We start from the raw sequence: 20,248 nt of genomic DNA, 5'->3' as shown, positions 1-20,248 counted from the left end.
CACAAATCAGATACTTGAAGGTCTGTTGCTGGCACCCACAAGAGTGCTCTCTCAAAAATGTGGCCACATGCAACTGCAGTATGTTTGCAGTTTTAGAAACTTGAATCTCACACTTAACTCCTTACGTTGGAGTGAGGTTTTTAATGATTCCATGGCTTTCACAGAAAAGTTTTTATGTATAAAACAGCCTCAGGACAGTCCCTGTGGTGCTACGATTTCAGTCCGGTTGATACCTGGTATCAACAGTGTTTAAGGGGAAAGCGGTCACTTCCCTCCCAGATTGCAGCTTTTCTCAACTGTCTTCTTAAAATTACCCACCTCAGTAACTGAAATTGTTGTTTCTGCCCATGTAGCAACCTCTGTTTTCCCAGAGGGGGAGGATTACATTTCCTAAGAGCTGGCAGTGTAATAATCCCTTAGGGCAAGACCCTACCTTCCTCAGCCACACTGGGTCACATATATTGCAGTCTTAAATAACTGTTCTTGTTCTCCCCAACATGTTTTGAGATATTGTGGAAAAACTTGTTTAAATTCTTTGCTTTTGCCCTAAAAAAAAAAGATTTTTGAGACCTAGTTCTCACTGGAATGCACAATTAAATCCCATGAGAAACAAGTAACTGGAGGCCCATAGCTGGCCAGCATGAGAGATGTAGGTTAAATTATCTTTGGCAACAGTTTAGCCTAGGCACCTCTACAACAAGGAGAGCTGTGAACACTGTCTGCATCGTTAATCACACGTACTATCATTAAGATAACCAGCAGGCAAAGAATTGGCCAAGTCACTGAAGGTCAGAAACAGAAATGGCTACATAATAAAAAAGGTTTATTTATTCTACTGGTTTATGTTACTAGAACCCATCAATGGAATAAGCAGCAAATTATAAGGTTACCCCATAAACGTCACTATGCTGACGTTTGATGTGATGAAGTGAGCTGTAGCTCACGAAAGCTTATGCTCAAATAAATTTGTTAGTCTCTAAGGTGCCACAAGTCCTCCTTTTCTTTTTGCGGCTATAGACTAACACAGCTGCTACTTTGAAACCTGTCACTATGCTGAAAGTTAAACAAGAGGGTAGTATTTATTAAACAAGCTTTAGGCTAATAATCCTATAATTTCATGCATGATTTTGACATGCTTTCAAGAATGTGCATTTTTCTAAGGACATTCTTTTGAGAGTCACTAACATGTAGGTTAATGATGTTTCCGTTTTGCTGACCAGAGTAATGCAAAGCACACATATAGACAACTGTAGCAAGCTGAAAGTGAAAGCTCCCTCTCACCTATACATTGAAGGGTTCTGGATTTCCTACGGTGAATTCACAAGCAGAAAAGAAAGTTGCCTACCTTTAACAACAATATTCATCAAAACTGCAACTTTCATGTCTCAGCTGTTGTTTAACATTGCTTTGGCAACATCTCCTCTAACCCAAAAAACTGTAGAGAGAAACTGATCATCAAACTTTTGGAAAGGAAAAAAATAACCACTTGAGGTTAGAGACCAAGCATGGCAAATTTCTGCCCAAAAGGTAAATGTTTCACAAAATAAGCATCTAAAAGCAGTGGTTCCTGGTTTGCAACCTTAAACACAGTGGATGCTACCAGCACCTATTGCAATACCTATATGACGGCTCTGACACTTGGTTGGCTACTATAAATCCCTCTCCTCTGACTAGTTAACTACCATCACAACTCAACCCAGCCATAAGCCAACAGAAAACATGGTGTACTCAGCTTCTGATCCCTTCCTCACGGTGTCCAAATGCAGTTTGTTAGGTTCAAAATGCTGTATGCCTTTTTTCCCCCTCCATGGTTTGTTCAAAATAATACCCACTTTGACTCTGCCATAGAAGAGTATCAAAGGGAAAAACGTAAAAATAAGTTTCACTTGCACACAAAGACGTCTCAGCAGAGCAGGAGTACAAAAAGAGTTGTGCATAGTAAGCTATTGGCCATATCAAATATTAACACAGATTGTAAAGTCACTGAGACGTGGTATCAACTTGCCTAGTGCTTCTTAACGATCTCTAGGTTCGGTCAGTTTCAGAGAACTGGGAGCTGTGGTTTAGTGGATTAGTCAGAACAGGCCATTAATCTCTGCATCCTCAATTTTAATCCAGCCACGAGCAAACTGATTGAAAATCATTCTAACCACGTGACCAGAAAAAGCTCCTAAGCAGTGTTCTCTAACCTACCTGAATCCCTGCTGTGAGGTCACAGTTTAATGACACTGTTCACAGAAAGCCCATCTTCCTTTTCTGCCTACTACCTAGCAAACCTGGGGCCAAGAAGGTCTGACAGAGTATTGTCTTGCCTAGTTTTAATCCTATCGCTGTCAACTGAGGTCTGATTTTGGAGGGTTGTTATTTTAAATTTCATTTCAGTTTCTGTTCACAAAGCTTGCTTTGTTTCCCCGACTGAAAACCCACCACACATGTCATTTAGGGAAAATGAATCCATAGCGTTACACAGAAAATGCAGACAGGATTCGAAATAAATGTACATCAATGTATGCGTGTGTCTTTCCAAACAAGTGCCTATAAATCTAACATCAGGTATTCTGCACATATCACAGTGTACACAAAAGCTATGGGCAGGTCTACATTGCCGTCAGAAGGTGTGATTGCAGCACATGCAGCGAGATCAAAGCTAGTTCGAACAACAGTAGCAGCTAAAGCTCAACATGGGCAGCAGCTTTTCCACTATGTACCCTCAGTCCCTGGTGGGCAGGGCTAGCATGTCTACAGGTGGTGCAATGAAACCTCCCAGCTGCAGTACAGATGTATTCGAAATAGGGTAGAGTTTTTTTAAAAAAGCAAAAGATACTGTGTTACGTATACCTTATCTAGAAAGCTATGCCCCCTTTGTTACCATGAAACCATTGCACGGGCAACGGAGGGAGAGAAAAAATAAAAAATATGTTTTTAAAACCCCTTAAACTTTCCTGGAAGATTTTTTAAACATATGTCCTTGGTCTTACATCCTGGAACCTCCCAGGAACAGAATCAAGTGCTTGGTATCCAGCTGAAGAGAGAAGAATCTCTCTCCTGTTTCTAGACACAGATTTCAAGGCCAGAAGGGACTATTGTGATCATCTAGTCTGGCCTCCTATATCACACAGACCCTAGAACTTCCCCAAAATAATTCCTAGAGCAGATCTTTTAGAAAAACATCCTATCCTGATTTAAAAATAGCCAGTGATAGAGAATCCACGGCCACCACTTGGTAAACCGTTCCAATGGTTAATTTCCCCTCACTGTTAAAAATATTAGCCTCATTTCCAGCCTGAATTTGTCTAGCTTCAAATTCCAGCCACTGGATTGCATTATACCTTTTCCTGCTATAATGTGAATAGCCCATCATCAAATGTTTGTTCCCCTTGTAGGTTCTTATAGACTTAGGATATCCTGGTTCCTGATACAGTCATGTGATCTCATTTTATCGGATGACTGATGTAAGGTCATCTAAGACATACTGCACTCACTGGCTCCCAATGGAATTATCTGGAAAGAGGTAAACCAATCACTGAACGGCAGACCTTTTAAAGGGGCGGAGGCGCTATATTCAATTGTAAGTTACTTGGGTCTCAAATCTGAGCCATAGTTTTATTTTCTCAGGGGCATTTTTTAAAAACAAACAAATGATGTTAATGATAGTGTTAAAGATGCCTTTTTTGTCATATTCAAGCAAAAAGATCTATTTTAACTTTTCAAACATGAAGACATTGCCCTAGTTATAAGCAAAGGCGTGAGGGAGATAAAAATGGGAATGCTGAGAATAACTCTGCCTGAACTATGCTTGCAAAAATCTACCCTTGCATAAAACTGGCAGGTGGTTTTTACACATAGAATACAGAACTGTAACTAAATGCACAAATGCATGTTTGGCCAGCAATGTCAAGTGAGGCAAGTGCAAATTTTGCAGGCTCACAGTTTTGACAATCTGGCCTATAAATGTTTTATTTAAAAAAAAAAAAAAGGTAAAAATTGAGATTACAATTTTGTTCATATTAACCACTACTATGTTGCCGGTCATTTCTCTGCATTATAATTTTTTGCTTCTGGTACAGTCAAGAGAAAAATGGTACGTATTTCACTGGCGGCCTCTATCAAGTCAGAGTTAAACTACAGTTAATACATTTGTTTTAAAATTTTGAATGCACACCTGCTCCTGTCACATTAGCGACACTAGAACAGTCTAGATCTTCACCAGATATGGAATCCAGATTTTACTTTGATTAAACAAAGTACAGTTTCTGCAGAACTTCAGTAGTTTGATCAAGGATGGTGCAAATTCCTTCTCACATCAAATCAGAGAAGTGTAGAACTGGAAGGGACCTCAATAGGTCATCTAGTCCAACCCCCTGCACTCAAGGTAGGACTATGTAATAACTAGACAATTCCTGATAGGTGTTTGTCTAACTTGTTCTTAAAAACTTCCAATGACAGAGATCCCACAACCTCCCTAGGCAATTTGTTCCAGTGCTTAACTACCCTGACAGTTAGAAAGTTTTTCCTAATGTCTAGCCTAAACTTCCCTTGCTGCAATTTAAGTCCATTGCTTCTTGTCCTATCCTCAGAGGTTAAGGAGAACAAGTTTTCACTCTCCTCCTTGTAACAATCTTTTATGTACTTGAAAACTGTTGAACGCCCCCCTCCGTTTTCTCTACTCCAGTTTAATCAAAGCCAGTTTTTTCAATCTTTACTCATAGGTCATATTTTTATTGCTCTCTGATGGACTTTCTCCAATTTATCCACATCTTTCCTGAAATGTGGCACCCAGAACTGGACACAATACTCCAGCTGAGGCCTTAATAGCATGGAATAGAGTGCAAGAATTACTTCTTGTGTCTTCCCTGAATGAGCACTTCAAAAGAATTTATATTATTTATAATTATGTTTCTTCTTACGCCTCGATCCAGCACAGCACTTAAGCACATGCTTAAGTACCATCAACCTCAATGTGAATTAAGCATATGCTTAAGTGTTCTTCTGTTTCTGGGAGTTAGTGCAGGCACAATAAAAGGTAGATGAAGATAACTATTTTTAGGATGCTAGCATAAAAAACTCACTCAAGGCTACCTATTAAAAATAAAGCACATTATTACTCTATTTTGCATCCCATTCTTCACCAAGTTAAATACCTGTGACTCTAGGGCAAAGGCACAATTACATGAGAAGTCTAGACTGGCAAAGATGTATTCCTAACAACTAGCAAGGCGAGTGCCAGAAGGGTACTGAGGATAAAAAATATGTACCTGCAGGTAACTTAAATTCTGTCTGCAATTACTAAGTGCCACATGGCACCCTCAGGTTGATCTGAGCAGAGTGGAGAAGTCCATGGAGTCTTTATAGATCACTCTGTTTTCCATCAGGAATGATAACATTAAAACAATGAGAAATTGCCCTTAAAAAGTGAGAAGATTATAGTACGAGTTATTCAAAGGGAAAATTAGATGAATATACTGCAAACTGGCTACTAGGAACTAGAGATATCTTGGGTGAAATCCAGGCCATAATGAAGTTAATGGGCAAAACTCCAAATGCCATAGGCTTCAAGGTGATAAGCATTTCACCGCAGAATATTAATTCACATTCATGTGCATGGAACATCCTGTGATTATATTGATATCTAAGGGAATCTGTTGGTCAGCAAGTACAATGTTAATGGAACTAAGACTGGAAGAGACTAATTTAGGCCCTGATTCTCTATAATTCTGTACATTCTGCTGTCATTTACACCAGTGCAAAGGAGGAGTCAAGCACTACCAAATCTGAATGATAATGGCTTAAATGGAATTTTAAATGATGCATAAACTTTGTACATGCTCCCTCCCCACCCAACAGGAGTGAATTTCACCTTAATAGCTCTTGGTCTACATCGGGGGCAGGGGCAGATGTAGCCTCCCAATTCAATGGGTGCACTGACCCCACACTTCTTCCCCTCATCCCATTCTTTCCCTCTTCCTATCGGAGGGGGAAAAGGATTTTAGGGTCTTTCCATCTCCATCCCACATCCAGCCCTGCTCCCCTCTCTGTCCCACACCCACTCTCTGAGTCCCTGGGAAGGAGATTGCAACCTGGAGCGGGCAAGAGCACACAGACCGGGCTGGGCTGCCCTGCCCCGCCCCAGCAGCACAGGCTCCCCCTCAACCTGTCCGTTCACTCGCACCCCAGCTCCCTGCCCCGTCACACCGGACGAGGAGACCAGCCCAGCTTGCCCCACCCCCAATCATTACCCCTCCTTGCTGGCTCAAGGCTTTGCAGTGGTCCCCAGAATAGCTGCCCTGGTTCCAGCAGATGGAGCAGGACCAGGGTGCTGACCACGCTTGGCACTCCCTCTCAACACGAGTGCTGCTTCCCACACCCAGCTAGCTTGAGGCTTCCCACAGTGCCCCAGCATCATTTTATGAGCCCACCTGGGGGCAAAGTGCACCTTTTGTCCCCCTCCCCTTCCCCCATCTGGGCAGCTCTGCCTACATGAGTATACATCTGGGCCTGATTTCCCCAGCTACAGCCTCCACCAATCAGGAGAATCGAAATCAAGATAAGCCTAATGTAATGAAATATTAATGGGCCTAATTCACAATTCTGATACTTCAGCCCTACATTAGGACAACTTAATTGATGTCCGTATAAACTGGTGTAACAGAGAATCAAGCTCTAATGACTGCAATTATATTTGTGTGATATGAGCCCTGCTTTACTGTTGGGGTTTTCCATACCCTATAGCAGGGGTGGGCAAACTTTTTGGCCCGACGGCCTCATCGGGGTTGCAAAACGGTGTGGATGGCTGGGTAGGGAAGGCTGTGTCTCCCCCAACATCCTGGCCCCCACCCCCTATCTGCTCCCTCCCACTTCCCGCCCCCTGACTGCCGCCCTAAGAACCTCCAACACATTCAACCCCCCCGCTCCTTGTCCCCTGACCGCCCCCTCCCAGGAGCCAGCACCCCTAACCGCTCCCCCAGAACCCCACCCCCTATCCATCCCCCCGCTCCCTGTCTCCTGACCACTCACACTCCCGAATCTCCGCCCCATCCAACCTTCCCCTGACTGGCCCCCAGGACCTCCTGCCCCTTATCCAATCCCTCTCCCCCGCCCTCTTACCATGCCACTCAGAGCTGCAGGACAGGCTTATTGGAAAGCCTGGGAGGTGGGAGGGCGCAATCCGTGCTGCCCGCGCAGCGGCATAACTGCAGGGAAGGGGGAATGGCGGGGGAGGGGCCGGGGCTAGCTTCCCCGGCCGAGAGCTCAGGGGCCAGGCAGGACAGCCCCACGGGCTGGATGTGGCCCACGGGCCGTAGTTTGCCCACCTCGGCCTAGAGACAGTCATAATCCCTCATGATTTCTATAATGCATTCTGACCAGGAATTTTTCCAAATGGTTTTCGAGAAGCTCAGGTATTACTTTTCACCCAGCAGAATGGACAGATCCATTCAGCTGTAATAGACAAAATGTACATTTTGGTGCCGAGGAAGGGAAGGGGGATGGGAACTAGATCTGGGATAGAAGAGAATAGCCCTCACTCCCCATTACCATGCACCTTGTGCAGCCATTCACACCTGTACAAAACAGAGCAACCTGCTTCTGTTCTGGGAGCATTTTATACCCACTTGGCACTATACCACCTAGGTACAAGACAGTGGAAATTCAGGCCCAACGTGAGAGCGACCTTCAGGACTGTTTCCCCGAGTCCCCTCCAGACCCCATTTCTAGTCATTTATCGTGTCCTCCCCCACAGTTCCTAGCATATGTGGGATTCTCGGAGTAAAACAGACAAATGAAAGATCCTCTCATCCCCTTACGAGAGTGGAAAATGAGAGCGAAAACAAAGAAAGACAAAGGTGGCCGGTGTCTCAGGCAGTCTTTCTGGATTCGGCCTTTTGGGCCCAGTCTATCAATGGGACCATTGTCTTCTAGTGGGGTCTAACTCCAGGCCCTCCTCTGGGGGTGTGCTGCTTTGCAGCTGGTCTGTGCAGCTTCAGGAGCAGGTGAGGCCTGCGATGGTCTTCCTCTTGGCTGACCTGTGTCTGCTGTCAGCAGTCTCTGAGGTGGAGCAGTCCTGCTCCTTTTCACGAACCCTTCCTGTGGCAGGTTTTCCCTTTTTAAGCTCCCCCCGCTCTGCCCCCGCAGAACAAGCCTTGCAGGTGCGCCTCATCGGTGCTGAACTGGCCCAGAAGAGCTCGTTAGTCTCCTCACCACCAGACAGAGAGCCTGTCCCTTCACCAAGCCCAATATAATGAGAGCGCTTAACCCAACTATGTGGTGCACAAGACAAAGGGATGAGTTCTAGCAAACAGGCACCAATTTGAAGGTTAACCTAGTAAGCGTTAGATTTATCCTCTATTTGATCTGTTCCAGGTTCTCAAAAGCCTTTGGAATTTGTAGTTTAAAACAAGGCACAAATAAAAGAAAGCAAATGATATTTAGCGAGTAATAAGGCTTGAGTAATAAGTCAAGCTCCAGTAAACCTATGGAGAGGCCAGAGGCTAAGAACAAGAGAAGAGAATGTGATCACATATTCAAATTGCCCTGCAAGGCCTCAAGTGCTGAAAGCTTTAAAGGTAACATGTTTTGGCAAGCAGCAAGGCCAAGGAGCTCAGGGCCTTCTGCTCTTCTATGTAAGCTGTCCCTACACAGGGCAGTGGCCCTAGAATCCTTCCACCATGGGCATGCAGTTTGCCTCATGCTACAGAGGCCAAAATTAAGTTGGCTAACCTGCAGATTTCAGGGAATCCACCAGAAGATGAGGGCTTTTTGCCTCAGCACAGGCCAGGCCCCTTGGCTTTCCAAGTCCTCTTGACAGAATAGCTCTTTAGCTATGGAGGTGGAGGGCTATTTCATAGAGTGGAACAGGAAGCTGCACAAATTCCTGCAGGGTCAGTCTGCAGTAACTAGCATGGTTTTTCCCTGCAGATTGCACCTCCACCCTTGCCTTGCCCCTTTTCACCCCACAATGGTAAAGCTCTCCCAGATTCCATGCCATTGCCAATCAGTTGCTGGAGTGCAGACTTCCTTCCACTCACAGAAACAAAGGGCAACACTGGGGCATTAGAAATACAAAACTAAAGACTAGGGCCTGTAATTCTCCGAAGCCATTTTTATTAGGATGTTTTAAAGAGCTAATATATCAGTTTGGTCTTAGGCCCAAATTCTGACCCTGACAGTGGCTGGGCCAACTCGCGCCACCTGTGTGAAGAACCACTGAATTCAACAGGGCCATGTCTGTGCACAGTCAGAATCAGGGCCTGAGGCTAACCCAATAAATGGAAGGGTTGGGAGAAGCTGAGGAGAGAGAAAATGGAGAACAGTTTAACAACATTTAAGGATTAACGCTTAACATCCCTGTTGGGTGATCTTGGGGAAGTCATTATACCTTTGGGCCTTATTGTCCCCCATTCTGCAGATGGGGAAACTGATCCTTACCTTCCTTGTTTAGTACTGTGAAATCTAAGAAGAAAAGTTTACACGAGAGCTAAGTATTTATTAATAAAAGGCTTCTTTTGTTCATAACTTACCTAAAATAACACTGTGTTGATGGACCCATATCCTACGGTCCTCGCTCAGACAAAACTCATGTAGAAATCACAGAGAGTTCTTCAGACTTCCCTATTCAAGGCAGAATTAGGACTCATATGTTTCGAGACTTCAGTCATTCAGAATCTCTTTCTCCTGGCAACTACACTTCTCCCGGCAACTACACTTCTCCCTTCTGTAATTGAAAACTGCAGTTTCCCATGTAATAAATAAATATAATTCACCTGCAAAGGAGACGGATTTCCTCTCACGTAAGGACAAATGACTCGCTGTCCGCTAAACCTCATTTTCAGGTGGCTCTATGATAAAATGTATTTTTCCTATTCAACAAGTGGGAGTAAACACACCCTTGCTCTTCAGAGCGCGCAGAGGACAATGTATTTCCTTTTGCCACCACGTGTAGCAAGCACAGATCAATGCTCTCTCCAGTGGCCAGCTCGTGCCACCTCGCCAAAGGAGTGACTCTACGTGGGGAAATTCCTGCAGTTACCCACCTAAATAACCTGTTGGGAGTGCAGGAAGGCGGTAGGGTTTGCCAAAAGGCATGCCCATTCCACCTCTGTTTCAAATCACACAGCTGTCCATACACCCATGCACCCAGGGCATTAGGTATCCTGTACTACTCCCTAGGCCTCTCCCCCCGCAATGGTATGACAGGTGCTACAGAAGCCCTGCTATCCTAGTTTCTCAACACATGACTGGAGCAAAGGTTTGCTGGAGCAGAGCAGGACACTGTGAAAGTTCATAGTGGGAAGGGTCAGCAGTAACTTCAGCAAGAAATTGCCTGCAAATCTGCAAGGAGGAAGATGTCGCATAAGGTGGCTCAATCTATCCCCATGGACAGATACTGCTCCTAAAAGCTACTGATACAAGGTGGCTTCAGAGGAAAGGAATAATAATGCTGATTAGTTTCCTCTTTCTTCCTGCATGTGCTTAATGGGCACTTTGGGCCAATAACTGCACACCTTTTCATCCACTCCAATTCTAAAAGTTTGACAACATGACCTCATATCAGGATAAATATACTGCACACCAAGGGCTGATCATGTAATCTGCTGACACTTCTTGCAAAGTGCTGATCACCTTGAACTCCCATGGAAGAAGTGCAAATGGACAATGATTGTTCAGGGTGCTCCCCACCTAGCAGGGTCAGACAGGTATGAACATTATTTGTTACACTATGATGTAACACTATGATGTCTATTTTCATCCTCTATTTCTCAAAAGGTTTTACCATCTTTTAGTGAGTTATTTGCAAAATAAAACTATAATGGTATTTTACTGTCAAATATTTACGTTACAACAAGTGATACTGCTTGGGAATTTAGGTTCAACATTTATTTTATTATAAAAACAAAGATTTACAAGACCTCTATAAACAGAAAATGTATTTTTGTATGGAATTTAAAGGGGGAAGCCAATGACAACAGGTACTTGGTATAATTTTGTTTGCAGCTTTCTCCTTAGTCTATCACTGAACCATTGTGTTAGAGCGCGGAAACCATAAACTGCTAGTCTCTTTCCGTTTTTCAAGCTGAGTAAAAGGCAAATACTAAACCAGTAGCGCAAAGTCTTGTAGTGCCCCAAGAATATGTTGGTGGACCCCTTTATAACTAGATGGAGCCTCACTGAAGTTAGAGGCAGTGCAGGGATCTGCCATGCACAGCAGTTTGCCAGATCAGGGCCAGATTCTCATTTACCCCAAAACCACTTTCCATCATTATAGCAGTGCCAAAGGGCTTTATAAAGTGGGTGTGAATGTTATTCTATATCGCCTCAAGCTTCCTCTAACTGTCAACAATTAAGCACCTGGATTTAAGAAGAAATTTTCCCCATGGGCATGTTACTGCCCAGTTAATAAGTGTGGGGGACTTACACTTGTCTCTGAAGCATCCAGTACTGGCCACAGGTCACAGACAGGATACTAGATTAGATTGACTAGTTTAACATGATATAGCGGTTCCTATAATAATTAATATCTGCCTTTAGCACACTCCACTGGAGGACCGCAAACTACTTCATAATCATTAATTAAATCTCACAACATCCCTGCAAGATGGCTAAATCAGCAAGAATGGTTTTATCTGTGTCATTACATTTGAATTAGATGGTCTCTTACTTTGGGTTGGTTTCTAAACAGTAAATCCCACTGGAAAATGCCACTGCCAGTATTTATAAGGAACATCATTCCTTTTTTATTTCCTATTTATTGTTACCATTACAGTTCGTCTACCATAATAGACTTTTGTTTGCTAGCTGGAATTCTCAGTTGTTGACAACCACTTTTTTTAGTATGGTTATGTTTGCACTGTAATGCCATCAAGCAATGCAAACATAACCACACTAAAAACAGAAACAATGACTCTCAACAGTCCATTTAAATCCTTTACTTCTACTTTCTACTCCTCCAAACATGGACTATAAATAGAATAAAAAAGGGATTGGGGCAAGATAATCAATTTATCCCCATGTGTCAAAGGGTCGCCATAACTATGACTCTTACCCAGCTCTGACCATGGCACAAGGTTGTTGCAAGCATACAATAAAACAAATATATGAACTTTTCTATCAGCAGTCATGTTTCAAAGGTACTGTAAGGCCTGGACACTACAGCAATTGCAAGGCCATCTAAAAACCTATTAGCATGGGATCCAAAAAGCCAATAGAAGCACAGCTCTGATTACAAGACAAAAATGCCAAGCAGGCTTAATTTGTGATATCCAAAGAGAAGAATTTATTTAGATTATTAGGATCCTGACAAACAAAAAGGACTTTCAGTAGATTTTTTCCCTTTCTGGACAAGAACTAACACTGTGGCCTGCTATTTCCATTTACACCATGAAAGAGGTTCACTTCCTGCCAAAAGAATGTTAGTCATCAACAGGTCAGCAATGATGCATAGCTTAAGCTACAAAAAGCATCAGTTCTCCAACCTATAAGCAGCAGTAATGTACAGTAACACTTTGCCAATCATACAGGAGCATTCAAAGCACTAGTTTTATGGTAAGCAGGTACTCCTTGTTCATTGGTGTACAGGGAATATTCATGATGCAAAAGCAAAGCTATCCACCATTTAAACCCTTGATTTAACATCTAGGTTGTTTGCTAAAGATATAATGACAAACCGCTTGTGGAATCTCAAGAGCAAAACCAGAGAAACTAGCATTAGTTGAATTTGAAAACAACTGTATCTTAGAGTCAAGAAGGTCTTCTACATCTATGATCACTCTTAGCCCCTCCAACTGGGAAGTACTCATTATTATTTTAATGTTGTCTAGTAGGCTTGGTGTCTAGTTCAGTTTCATTAACAATGAGACTGAATAGCAAGGCCAAAAGATAGCTTTAGGAACAGCAGATTTTAATCATAGCTGTTTGAGAACAATAGCAGAGATTACAGCTCTCCCCCTTTAGGTTTATTTGTCTGACAGAAAAAACAGTTTGTTATAACATCTGCAAGATTATTCATAAACTTCCCTTTCCCATATACTCACAGCAGCAAAAAATAAGTACATAGTTTTACCGCCTATCTGGTCATGTGTTCTAGCTGGCAAGCTAATGAAACGAATAGGATAGTTGAAAATATAAAAAGGATATGAAAATATTTATAACAGACTACAAGGTCATTTCAGTAGCATTTAAAAAAAACAGGAGCAACTTAACACCCTTTGAAAGAGATGAAACATCTGTGGTACTTCCAACATGAGGAGGCATTCAAAGCATTTAGAGCTCCAGAGGCAGAGCGGTCAAATCATACAACTAGTTCCAACCTGAAAGTCTTAGGAACCGAAAGTCCTTCCTAATCCCTGCAAACATCTGGCCTCAATCCTTCGGTCTGATACGAACTGAAGGCCCCAAGTCAATGCAGATTTCCGACTAACTTCAATGGACTCCATGCAAGGCTAAGGGCCTGCCCACGCACTTTAGTTTACAGGACTGGGACCCAAGAGACCATCATACACAGGATGCCAGAAGCTCTAAGCCATTTAACATACCAAACTAGTGCCTGTATATTCCCATATATCATTATGTCTAATGATGGCACATCAGTTGCATGTACTCCCATGTATGCATAGTTCTTTCCCCTGGAAGCTTACACTGTTTACTTATCAGTAGCCTTCTACCTTCACCAAAATCATAAGAAAAAACCACTTTTGTAGAAATATCTGAGTAATTAAATTTCCATAGTTTTTGGTCCTGAACTACTGATGTACAGCACAGCAATAGCAACTAATAGATGGAACTCTCGCCTACCTTACTTCTACAACATTGAAATTCCACTGACTACAACTGACTTACTTCTGTAGTATACTGGTGTGGGACAGTAGTGTCAGGCCCTACAATTTTAGGTGCTCATATATAGGCCTGGAAAGGGGGTGAGCCAAGTAGGCTTTGTGTTCTCTTTGTGCTTCCCAAATCCTGGGGCCATCCAGGAGCTAGTTCAACCCCCAGCACAATTCAGAGCACCTTAAGAGCTATTCTGCATTATGCCAGCTGGTAACCGCCCCCAAGAGACCATAACACCAGTTAAAGATCAGATGTCATGCAGCAGTGCTCCAACACACCCTCTCTCACCTCCAGCCACACCCTCAATACCAGGGGAGGCTATAACAGTTTTAGACTACCAAGGAATTCCTCCATGTGGGAAGCCTTAGCTGCCTGCTGAATTGGTGCAAAGGTAAGGGGCTATACGTGTCTGGACAACAGCCAACTCCTAGCAAGGATGAGACTATTCTCAGATAAGAGATCTGGGGGACTGCACGCATTTCATTTACATGAGCTTCTTATTGACGAAGGACATTACGCAGTACTGTATCACAATTACTGTATGCCACAAAGAACCAGAGTATCCAAGTTCCACGAACTTTTCTATTGAATGGATCCAAAGAGCACTTGTTTAAGCAGAAACCTGAATATGAATGCACATGAAAACTTATTTTTTTACATGTAACATACTGCAAAGGTTTGAAGAGAGCATCTTCTATTACACTTGGTGGACAAATGTCTAAGATCATGAGAACATTACACAAGGTTTATGTAAGTGACTGTAGAAGCAAATGTGGCAGCCATTATGTGAGCAGCAACATCCCACCCATAGCTGTGAACATTGCAGTTAATTAATCTATGGTGGTATTACACAGGAAAGGAATTTTGGCCGTGATAGCACAGACCATAATCCCCTTGCCTTTTACTCAGTGTCAGGATTATCTGCAACTCCCTTGAAATAGCAGCCAGAAGGGATCTTTTTTTAACATCCTGTCTAAAGGACGACATCTCCATTGGCACAACATTCTGTCAATGCCACGCTATAGCATCATTAAAGGACATGAATCTATATCTGAATCAGACGGAGACACTATTTACAAAAGCATTAGAAATGCATCAGTATATTTTTTTAAAGAGGGTTTTCATTCCTTTCTATAGAGTTAAAATGATTTTCTTGTTCCATTAAGCCTGTTCTTATTTATCATTCACACAATCAAAGCTCAGTTCTCTTTTTAAAGATCTTCAAGCATCAAAAATCCTAATTCAGTGTTCAGAGAAAATAAAAGATATCTAGCTTAAGAACATGTGCAAACAAATATACAAACAAAAATACTTGTTTTGAAATAAATGTCACTAAATCAAATGTATATAAATACACAATTGTTTTACTTCTGCATTCCAGTCCCATTCCTCCCAGACCAATCTAACAGATCATTAATTGAGGCACAGATAGTTAACTGATGAAAGAGGAACATCAGGTGGAAGGTGACTGATGAATTCATTCTTTTAAAAAAATGTATCAGTACTTCTTTTAGTAAACAAAACTCTGCTTCCTTACCTGGAACATCACTAACATGCTACCAAAATTAAAGCTGCCTGTCATAATATTTGAGATATAAATTATCTTTTCTATTAGTCTTCCTTTCCCAATCTACACAAGCTGTCACATGGGAGGGAGGAGGTTATGACATCAGAAAGTGGCAAGCATGTGTTAAGACTGCAATCTTCATGTTATACATGAAATAGAAGTGCATAACTGGGTAAGAAGCTATATTCAGTACAATTTATATTTTGATATGCATACAAAAGACTGCCTGAAATAAAGTTTCATATATTTCTAGCCAAAAATTTTTATTATGTTTATTAATATAACCAGTCAACAGATGGGGTAAGGAAACCTAGCTTTCCATATTCAGCTGATAACCAACAATGTCATTTTGAATTGTATTCTCTGGTGACGTATGGACTATGTTAAACAGGGACCAATCCAACACTCATTGAAGTTAATGGAAAGACTCACACAGACTTAAATGGACTTTGAATCAGGCCCTCAATAAGTGCAAGTGAAAGATGGTGCTGTATACAGCACCAACAGAAAAAGCAGTCTTATACTCCATCACTAAAATAATTGACAAAGAAAAAATGCTATAGTTAATTTAAAAATAATTTAACTTTTGTAATTTCCAAGAAATGTATTTCTAGAGCACTTTCCTTGGTTAGTTTCCTTCTTGAACCTCAAGCATTATCAGATGATCACTGTATATGTTTCCCTAATATGCTACAGAGCATAGTGCAAAAAAGGGCAGCGGGGGGGGGGGGAATGAAGCATTAGTGCCAAGCAGATATCTGCAGATCTTAATCCCTCTTTCTGAGATGACAAGTACTAAGAATCCATGAAAAAGGAGGATTCCTGGGGGGGGGGAAAGGGGGAAGAAATATATGGAACTGAAGGCTAAAAGGTATGTAAACATCCTGTATGAGGTTAAAGCAAACTATCTGAGGCCACACAGCAAAAAGCAGCCTGTAGTTCACTGTATTCCTTAAAAAATAAAGGATGGATATCAGACTGTTCTCAGTGCTAGAGGGAGATGGAGAGCCAAGAGAGCCCCTGCAGGACTTATCCCACTCCGTTTCAGAAGCAGGGTTTTGATTTGGGTGGCAGCGGGTGACACTGAGGAGATCAGGGGATACTATCCTGTGACCATCTCAAGATGTTAATCTTCAAAGTGACAAGAATATTCCTCTTTCCCATGCTCACACCACAGAGTTCATTATTCCATTGCTGTTATTTTAAAAGATGACGTCTAATTTGAAAAGTGCTAGACAGCTGGCGAATCACACTGGGTTAGACAGCAAAGTGTGAGGATGGGATGAAAGAGGCAGTGGGGGTGGGGTGGGGGGTCATGCCATTCTAAGGAGTGAGAAGGTGGATTACCCAGGTGGCACATATGAGAGTGGATTAGCACAAGGGCAACCCGAGATGCTGCCAGTATGAGAGGACATATCACCCAGATGCAGAGGGTGCCAATCTGAATGCCAGCAGTACCAATGCAGGGAAAGGGGGCTGGATTACTCAGGGGGCTGATGCAGGCACTACCAGTCCAGGGGCAATATGAGAGATGAGGCAGGTGCAGATCATGCAAAATAAAGTAGATCTTGCCAATGTGGGGAGGGAAGGAGGTTAGTGCAGGTGATGTCAATCCAGCAGTTGAGAAGCTGAATTAGACCAGGGACTGGTGCAAGGAGTGCCGGTTGGTACAGATGCTGATGGTCGCTGAGGAGCTACAAGTTTTGCTAAGCGCTCCTGGCTCTGATCTAAGGCCCAGGTGGCTCTCCCTCCCTGCAATGGAATAGCCGATGCTGTCAGAGTTCCCATTCAAAGGCTTATGCAATGACTCCAGGGTAGAGGCAGCCTGCAGGGAAGAGAAGCAGATCAGGCAGCTTGGATCCCCCTGGTGCCATCCCAAACTAGAAAACTGGCTGGCTCCCCCACAGTTGCTCCTGCAATATAATTATTCCAGCATGACTGACCTGACAAATTAACGAGCTAACCAGGACTTCTGAAGTAGAAAAGCCTGTTTTCCCCAAGAATAAATTGCTCTAATCCTTAACACTAGATCCCCTGCCATGCCTATTCATTAATTGGACAGGCTCTGGTGACAACCGAAATTACCTGACTTCTGCAGAATGGTAGAGATCTTTGCAATCTTGAAACTAAAGAGTCTGAAACAGGATTCCCAGCCATACTGTTGGAGATTTTTTAAAATCCTTTTACAGCACACACAAACACACACACGCTGTAAACCTTTATTACATACACTGGTCACTACCATTCCTTCTTTTGCAACCCCTAAAAAATGTAGCACACCAAAACATGAAAACTGTGCCAGTGAACTGCAATCCTTTTAAAACCCCCAGATCAACCGAGTTTTAGCTCTGTAAAAGCCACAACATGCTGGGATTACTGCAATGTAGCAATTAATTATTGCTATCACTGTGTGTTAGGAATGACTACCAGCGTGCTACCAAACACTGCAATTAATTACTGCAACTAATGCACCGTAATTAATGCACTGCTATCAGAGTAAAGAGTGGGGCAAAAGGCACCTAACAAATCGCTCCAACTAATTTAGCCACGATTAGCGCTGCTATTTTTTAATTGTATTTCTCGCACATTTACGGACGGTGAAACCCGAATACAAGGCCTGGTATTTCACCCCACATGTTCGCTGCGTACCTGAAATGCAGACGATGAAATTGGCTTGCAGAAGAAAAAGCACCTCCCAAACAATTTCCATCCTCCGATTCTCATGCCAAGTGCATCCCTCGGCGAAAAGAAATAACAAAGATCAATATCGCAGTTTGAAGGATCCCAGCAAATCTCCTTTCGGACTTCCAGACTGTATTCCCCAGATGTGCTGACAACACATGTCCGAGCTCTCTCTCTGCACGGCTCAAGTGAGATCCCTTCCCTTCCTTCGCCCTCCAAAAAAGACCAAGAAGAAGGTAACCGCCAGCCCTGGGCTCTTCCTCCAGGAGTGAGACAAAAATCCACCAGATCTCCCAACAAGACATAGACAACCAACGCCAGCTGATCCGGTCCGGAGAGTCTCTATTCCAGGGCAGCCAGCTGCAAGTTACCCCCAAACTCTGCACGACTCACCGGGGCAAAGCCACAAAGCCCCATGCCGGGGGAGGAAGGTGGGTTTCCTCTCTTGCTTCTACAAAGTGATCAGAAGGAGATTAATACACGTTGCTACGCATGAGACACCCCCCCCCCCCCATGCGTTTTATTTCACGTACATAACACGGACTAGAGAACACAACATCATAGCCCGCTTCTCCTTCCAAAACGCTTTGGCTCCCGTAATTCCCCTTCCAGCAAACGAGATCTTCCGCAATGCAACTGCAGGGGTCGTTCTTCCCACGTCTATGGATTTCCCCTCGCCTTGTTTCCAAGTTAGAGAGGGAATCACACCGGGGGCAGAAACAACAGACCGGTGGGGTTCGCCTCCAATCTCTGATTTGCATCTACCAGTTTGCTCAGGTTAATAAAGCCTCCAAAGCACCAAGCGAAAAAAACAACGTGGCGGGGGAGGGGGGTTCGTTTTATTTTAAACACACAGGCGCGCCCCCAAATGAAAAGCTGCCCCTTTAGGTCTCCGCGGCGAAAGGGCAGGCAGCGGTGGGGTGCAGCTGAGCGCCATGAGCTTAGGTTGATGGGGTGCAAACGTGCAGAGGGAAATATGCGACTGTATTTTAAAACTTATTTAAAACAAAAACAATCAAGTTTGCACAAGTTGGGGGGCGAATACGGCCAGGAGTTAGCAAAAAGTAGTTCTATTGCAGCGGGTAGATAATTGCTTTCCTGAACCCACATTACTTCTACGCAATTGGCCCGCCCCCTCCCTCAAACACACACACACACACTATTTTAATACAACCATTTACTTACCCCGGCAAAAACGTCCGTCCTTTCCCCGCCACTCAGCTCATGTGGGATGGGGAACTCCTGCCTGCAGTCCCCACCATAACAGAGGTCACGCAGCTTGCTGCAGCCCCCCAGACTCCTATGGAGAGCTTACAGCACAACCGCGCTGTGCCGAGGGCTGGGACGCCTTCTCGCGGAAAGGGAACCTTTTCGCTGGGGGCTGCAGGGTGCTCGCCGCCCGCGCCGCTCTCGGCCGAGCTCACAGGCGCTTGGCGAGGCACAAGCGCGCGCACAGGCGCGAGCCGGCGGGCGAGGCAGGCAGCGTTCCGCCGGGGAGGCGGCGCGCGAGAAAGCGGCCGCAGCTGCGAAAGAGGCCGCCCCAGGTTAGCAGCCAGGGCTGGACTAGCTCAGCTGCCTTGGTGGGGGGGCAAGACCGGACAGGGGAGGGAGGAGAAAGGCGGTAGGAGATCATCACTACTGCTGTAACCTCGGCTCTGCGTACGACACAGTCCGAAAGCTTCTTCCCGCTTTATTTTAAAATATGGACTAGTTGGTGTTGCCAAATAAATAAATACACGAATAATAGGGTCACCGTGTTGTTTTATTGGGGAGGGGTAGGGCGGGAAATGGCGGCAAGGTTAAAAAGCCCGGGGGGGGGAGAGTAATTTAACAGATTCCGGGAGACCGAGGATGCATGAGGCGCTGTTTGGGTTATAGATGAAGCGGCAAACGAAGGGCAGGTGTGCAGGAGTGATATTGCATTAGGCTTCCGCCTACCTTTGATGCACGCACGATGGATTGATCCATAGGATGAGGGGAGGAAGTGGGCTTTGGGTGATAAACAGAAAATCCCAGCTCAGGGCAGGTGCGCAGAGGTGATATTGCAAATGCTCCAGCTGAGGATACTTATATAGAGATAATTGATCATACAAAGGGCGAGGGAAAGAGAAGAGACAGGCAGCATTGAGTTAGAAATCCTAAATTGGGGCAGGTGTGCAGAGGTGATATTGCAAATATTTC

General features: G+C 43.8%; 1 protein-coding gene across 2 annotated transcripts in view; it reads right to left on the bottom strand.

The window, feature by feature from the left end:
• Positions 1-19,563, bottom strand: part of CA10 (carbonic anhydrase 10) — a 339,090-nt gene extending 319,527 nt beyond the window's left edge. The window contains exons 1-2 of one of the 2 annotated variants that reach the window (XM_084647578.1): positions 19,253-19,563; positions 18,035-18,518 (exon numbers count right to left, since the gene is read on the bottom strand). In XM_084647578.1, the coding sequence (XP_084503704.1) occupies positions 18,035-18,095 (61 nt within the window). In that variant the 5' untranslated portion in view covers positions 18,096-18,518; positions 19,253-19,563. Of the gene's footprint in view, positions 1-18,034; positions 18,519-18,600; positions 18,673-19,252 lie in introns of those variants that run through there. The other variant, XM_084647579.1, reaches the window with a different exon arrangement.
• Positions 19,564-20,248: the final 685 nt, after the last annotated feature.

The sequence above is a fragment of the Lepidochelys olivacea genome, assembly GCF_965140295.1.
Source record: "Lepidochelys olivacea isolate rLepOli2 genome assembly, chromosome: 14".
NCBI classification, from domain to species: domain Eukaryota; kingdom Metazoa; phylum Chordata; order Testudines; family Cheloniidae; genus Lepidochelys; species Lepidochelys olivacea.
Note: the sequence above shows the minus strand (reverse complement) of the source record. Positions and strands in the feature narration are given on the sequence as shown.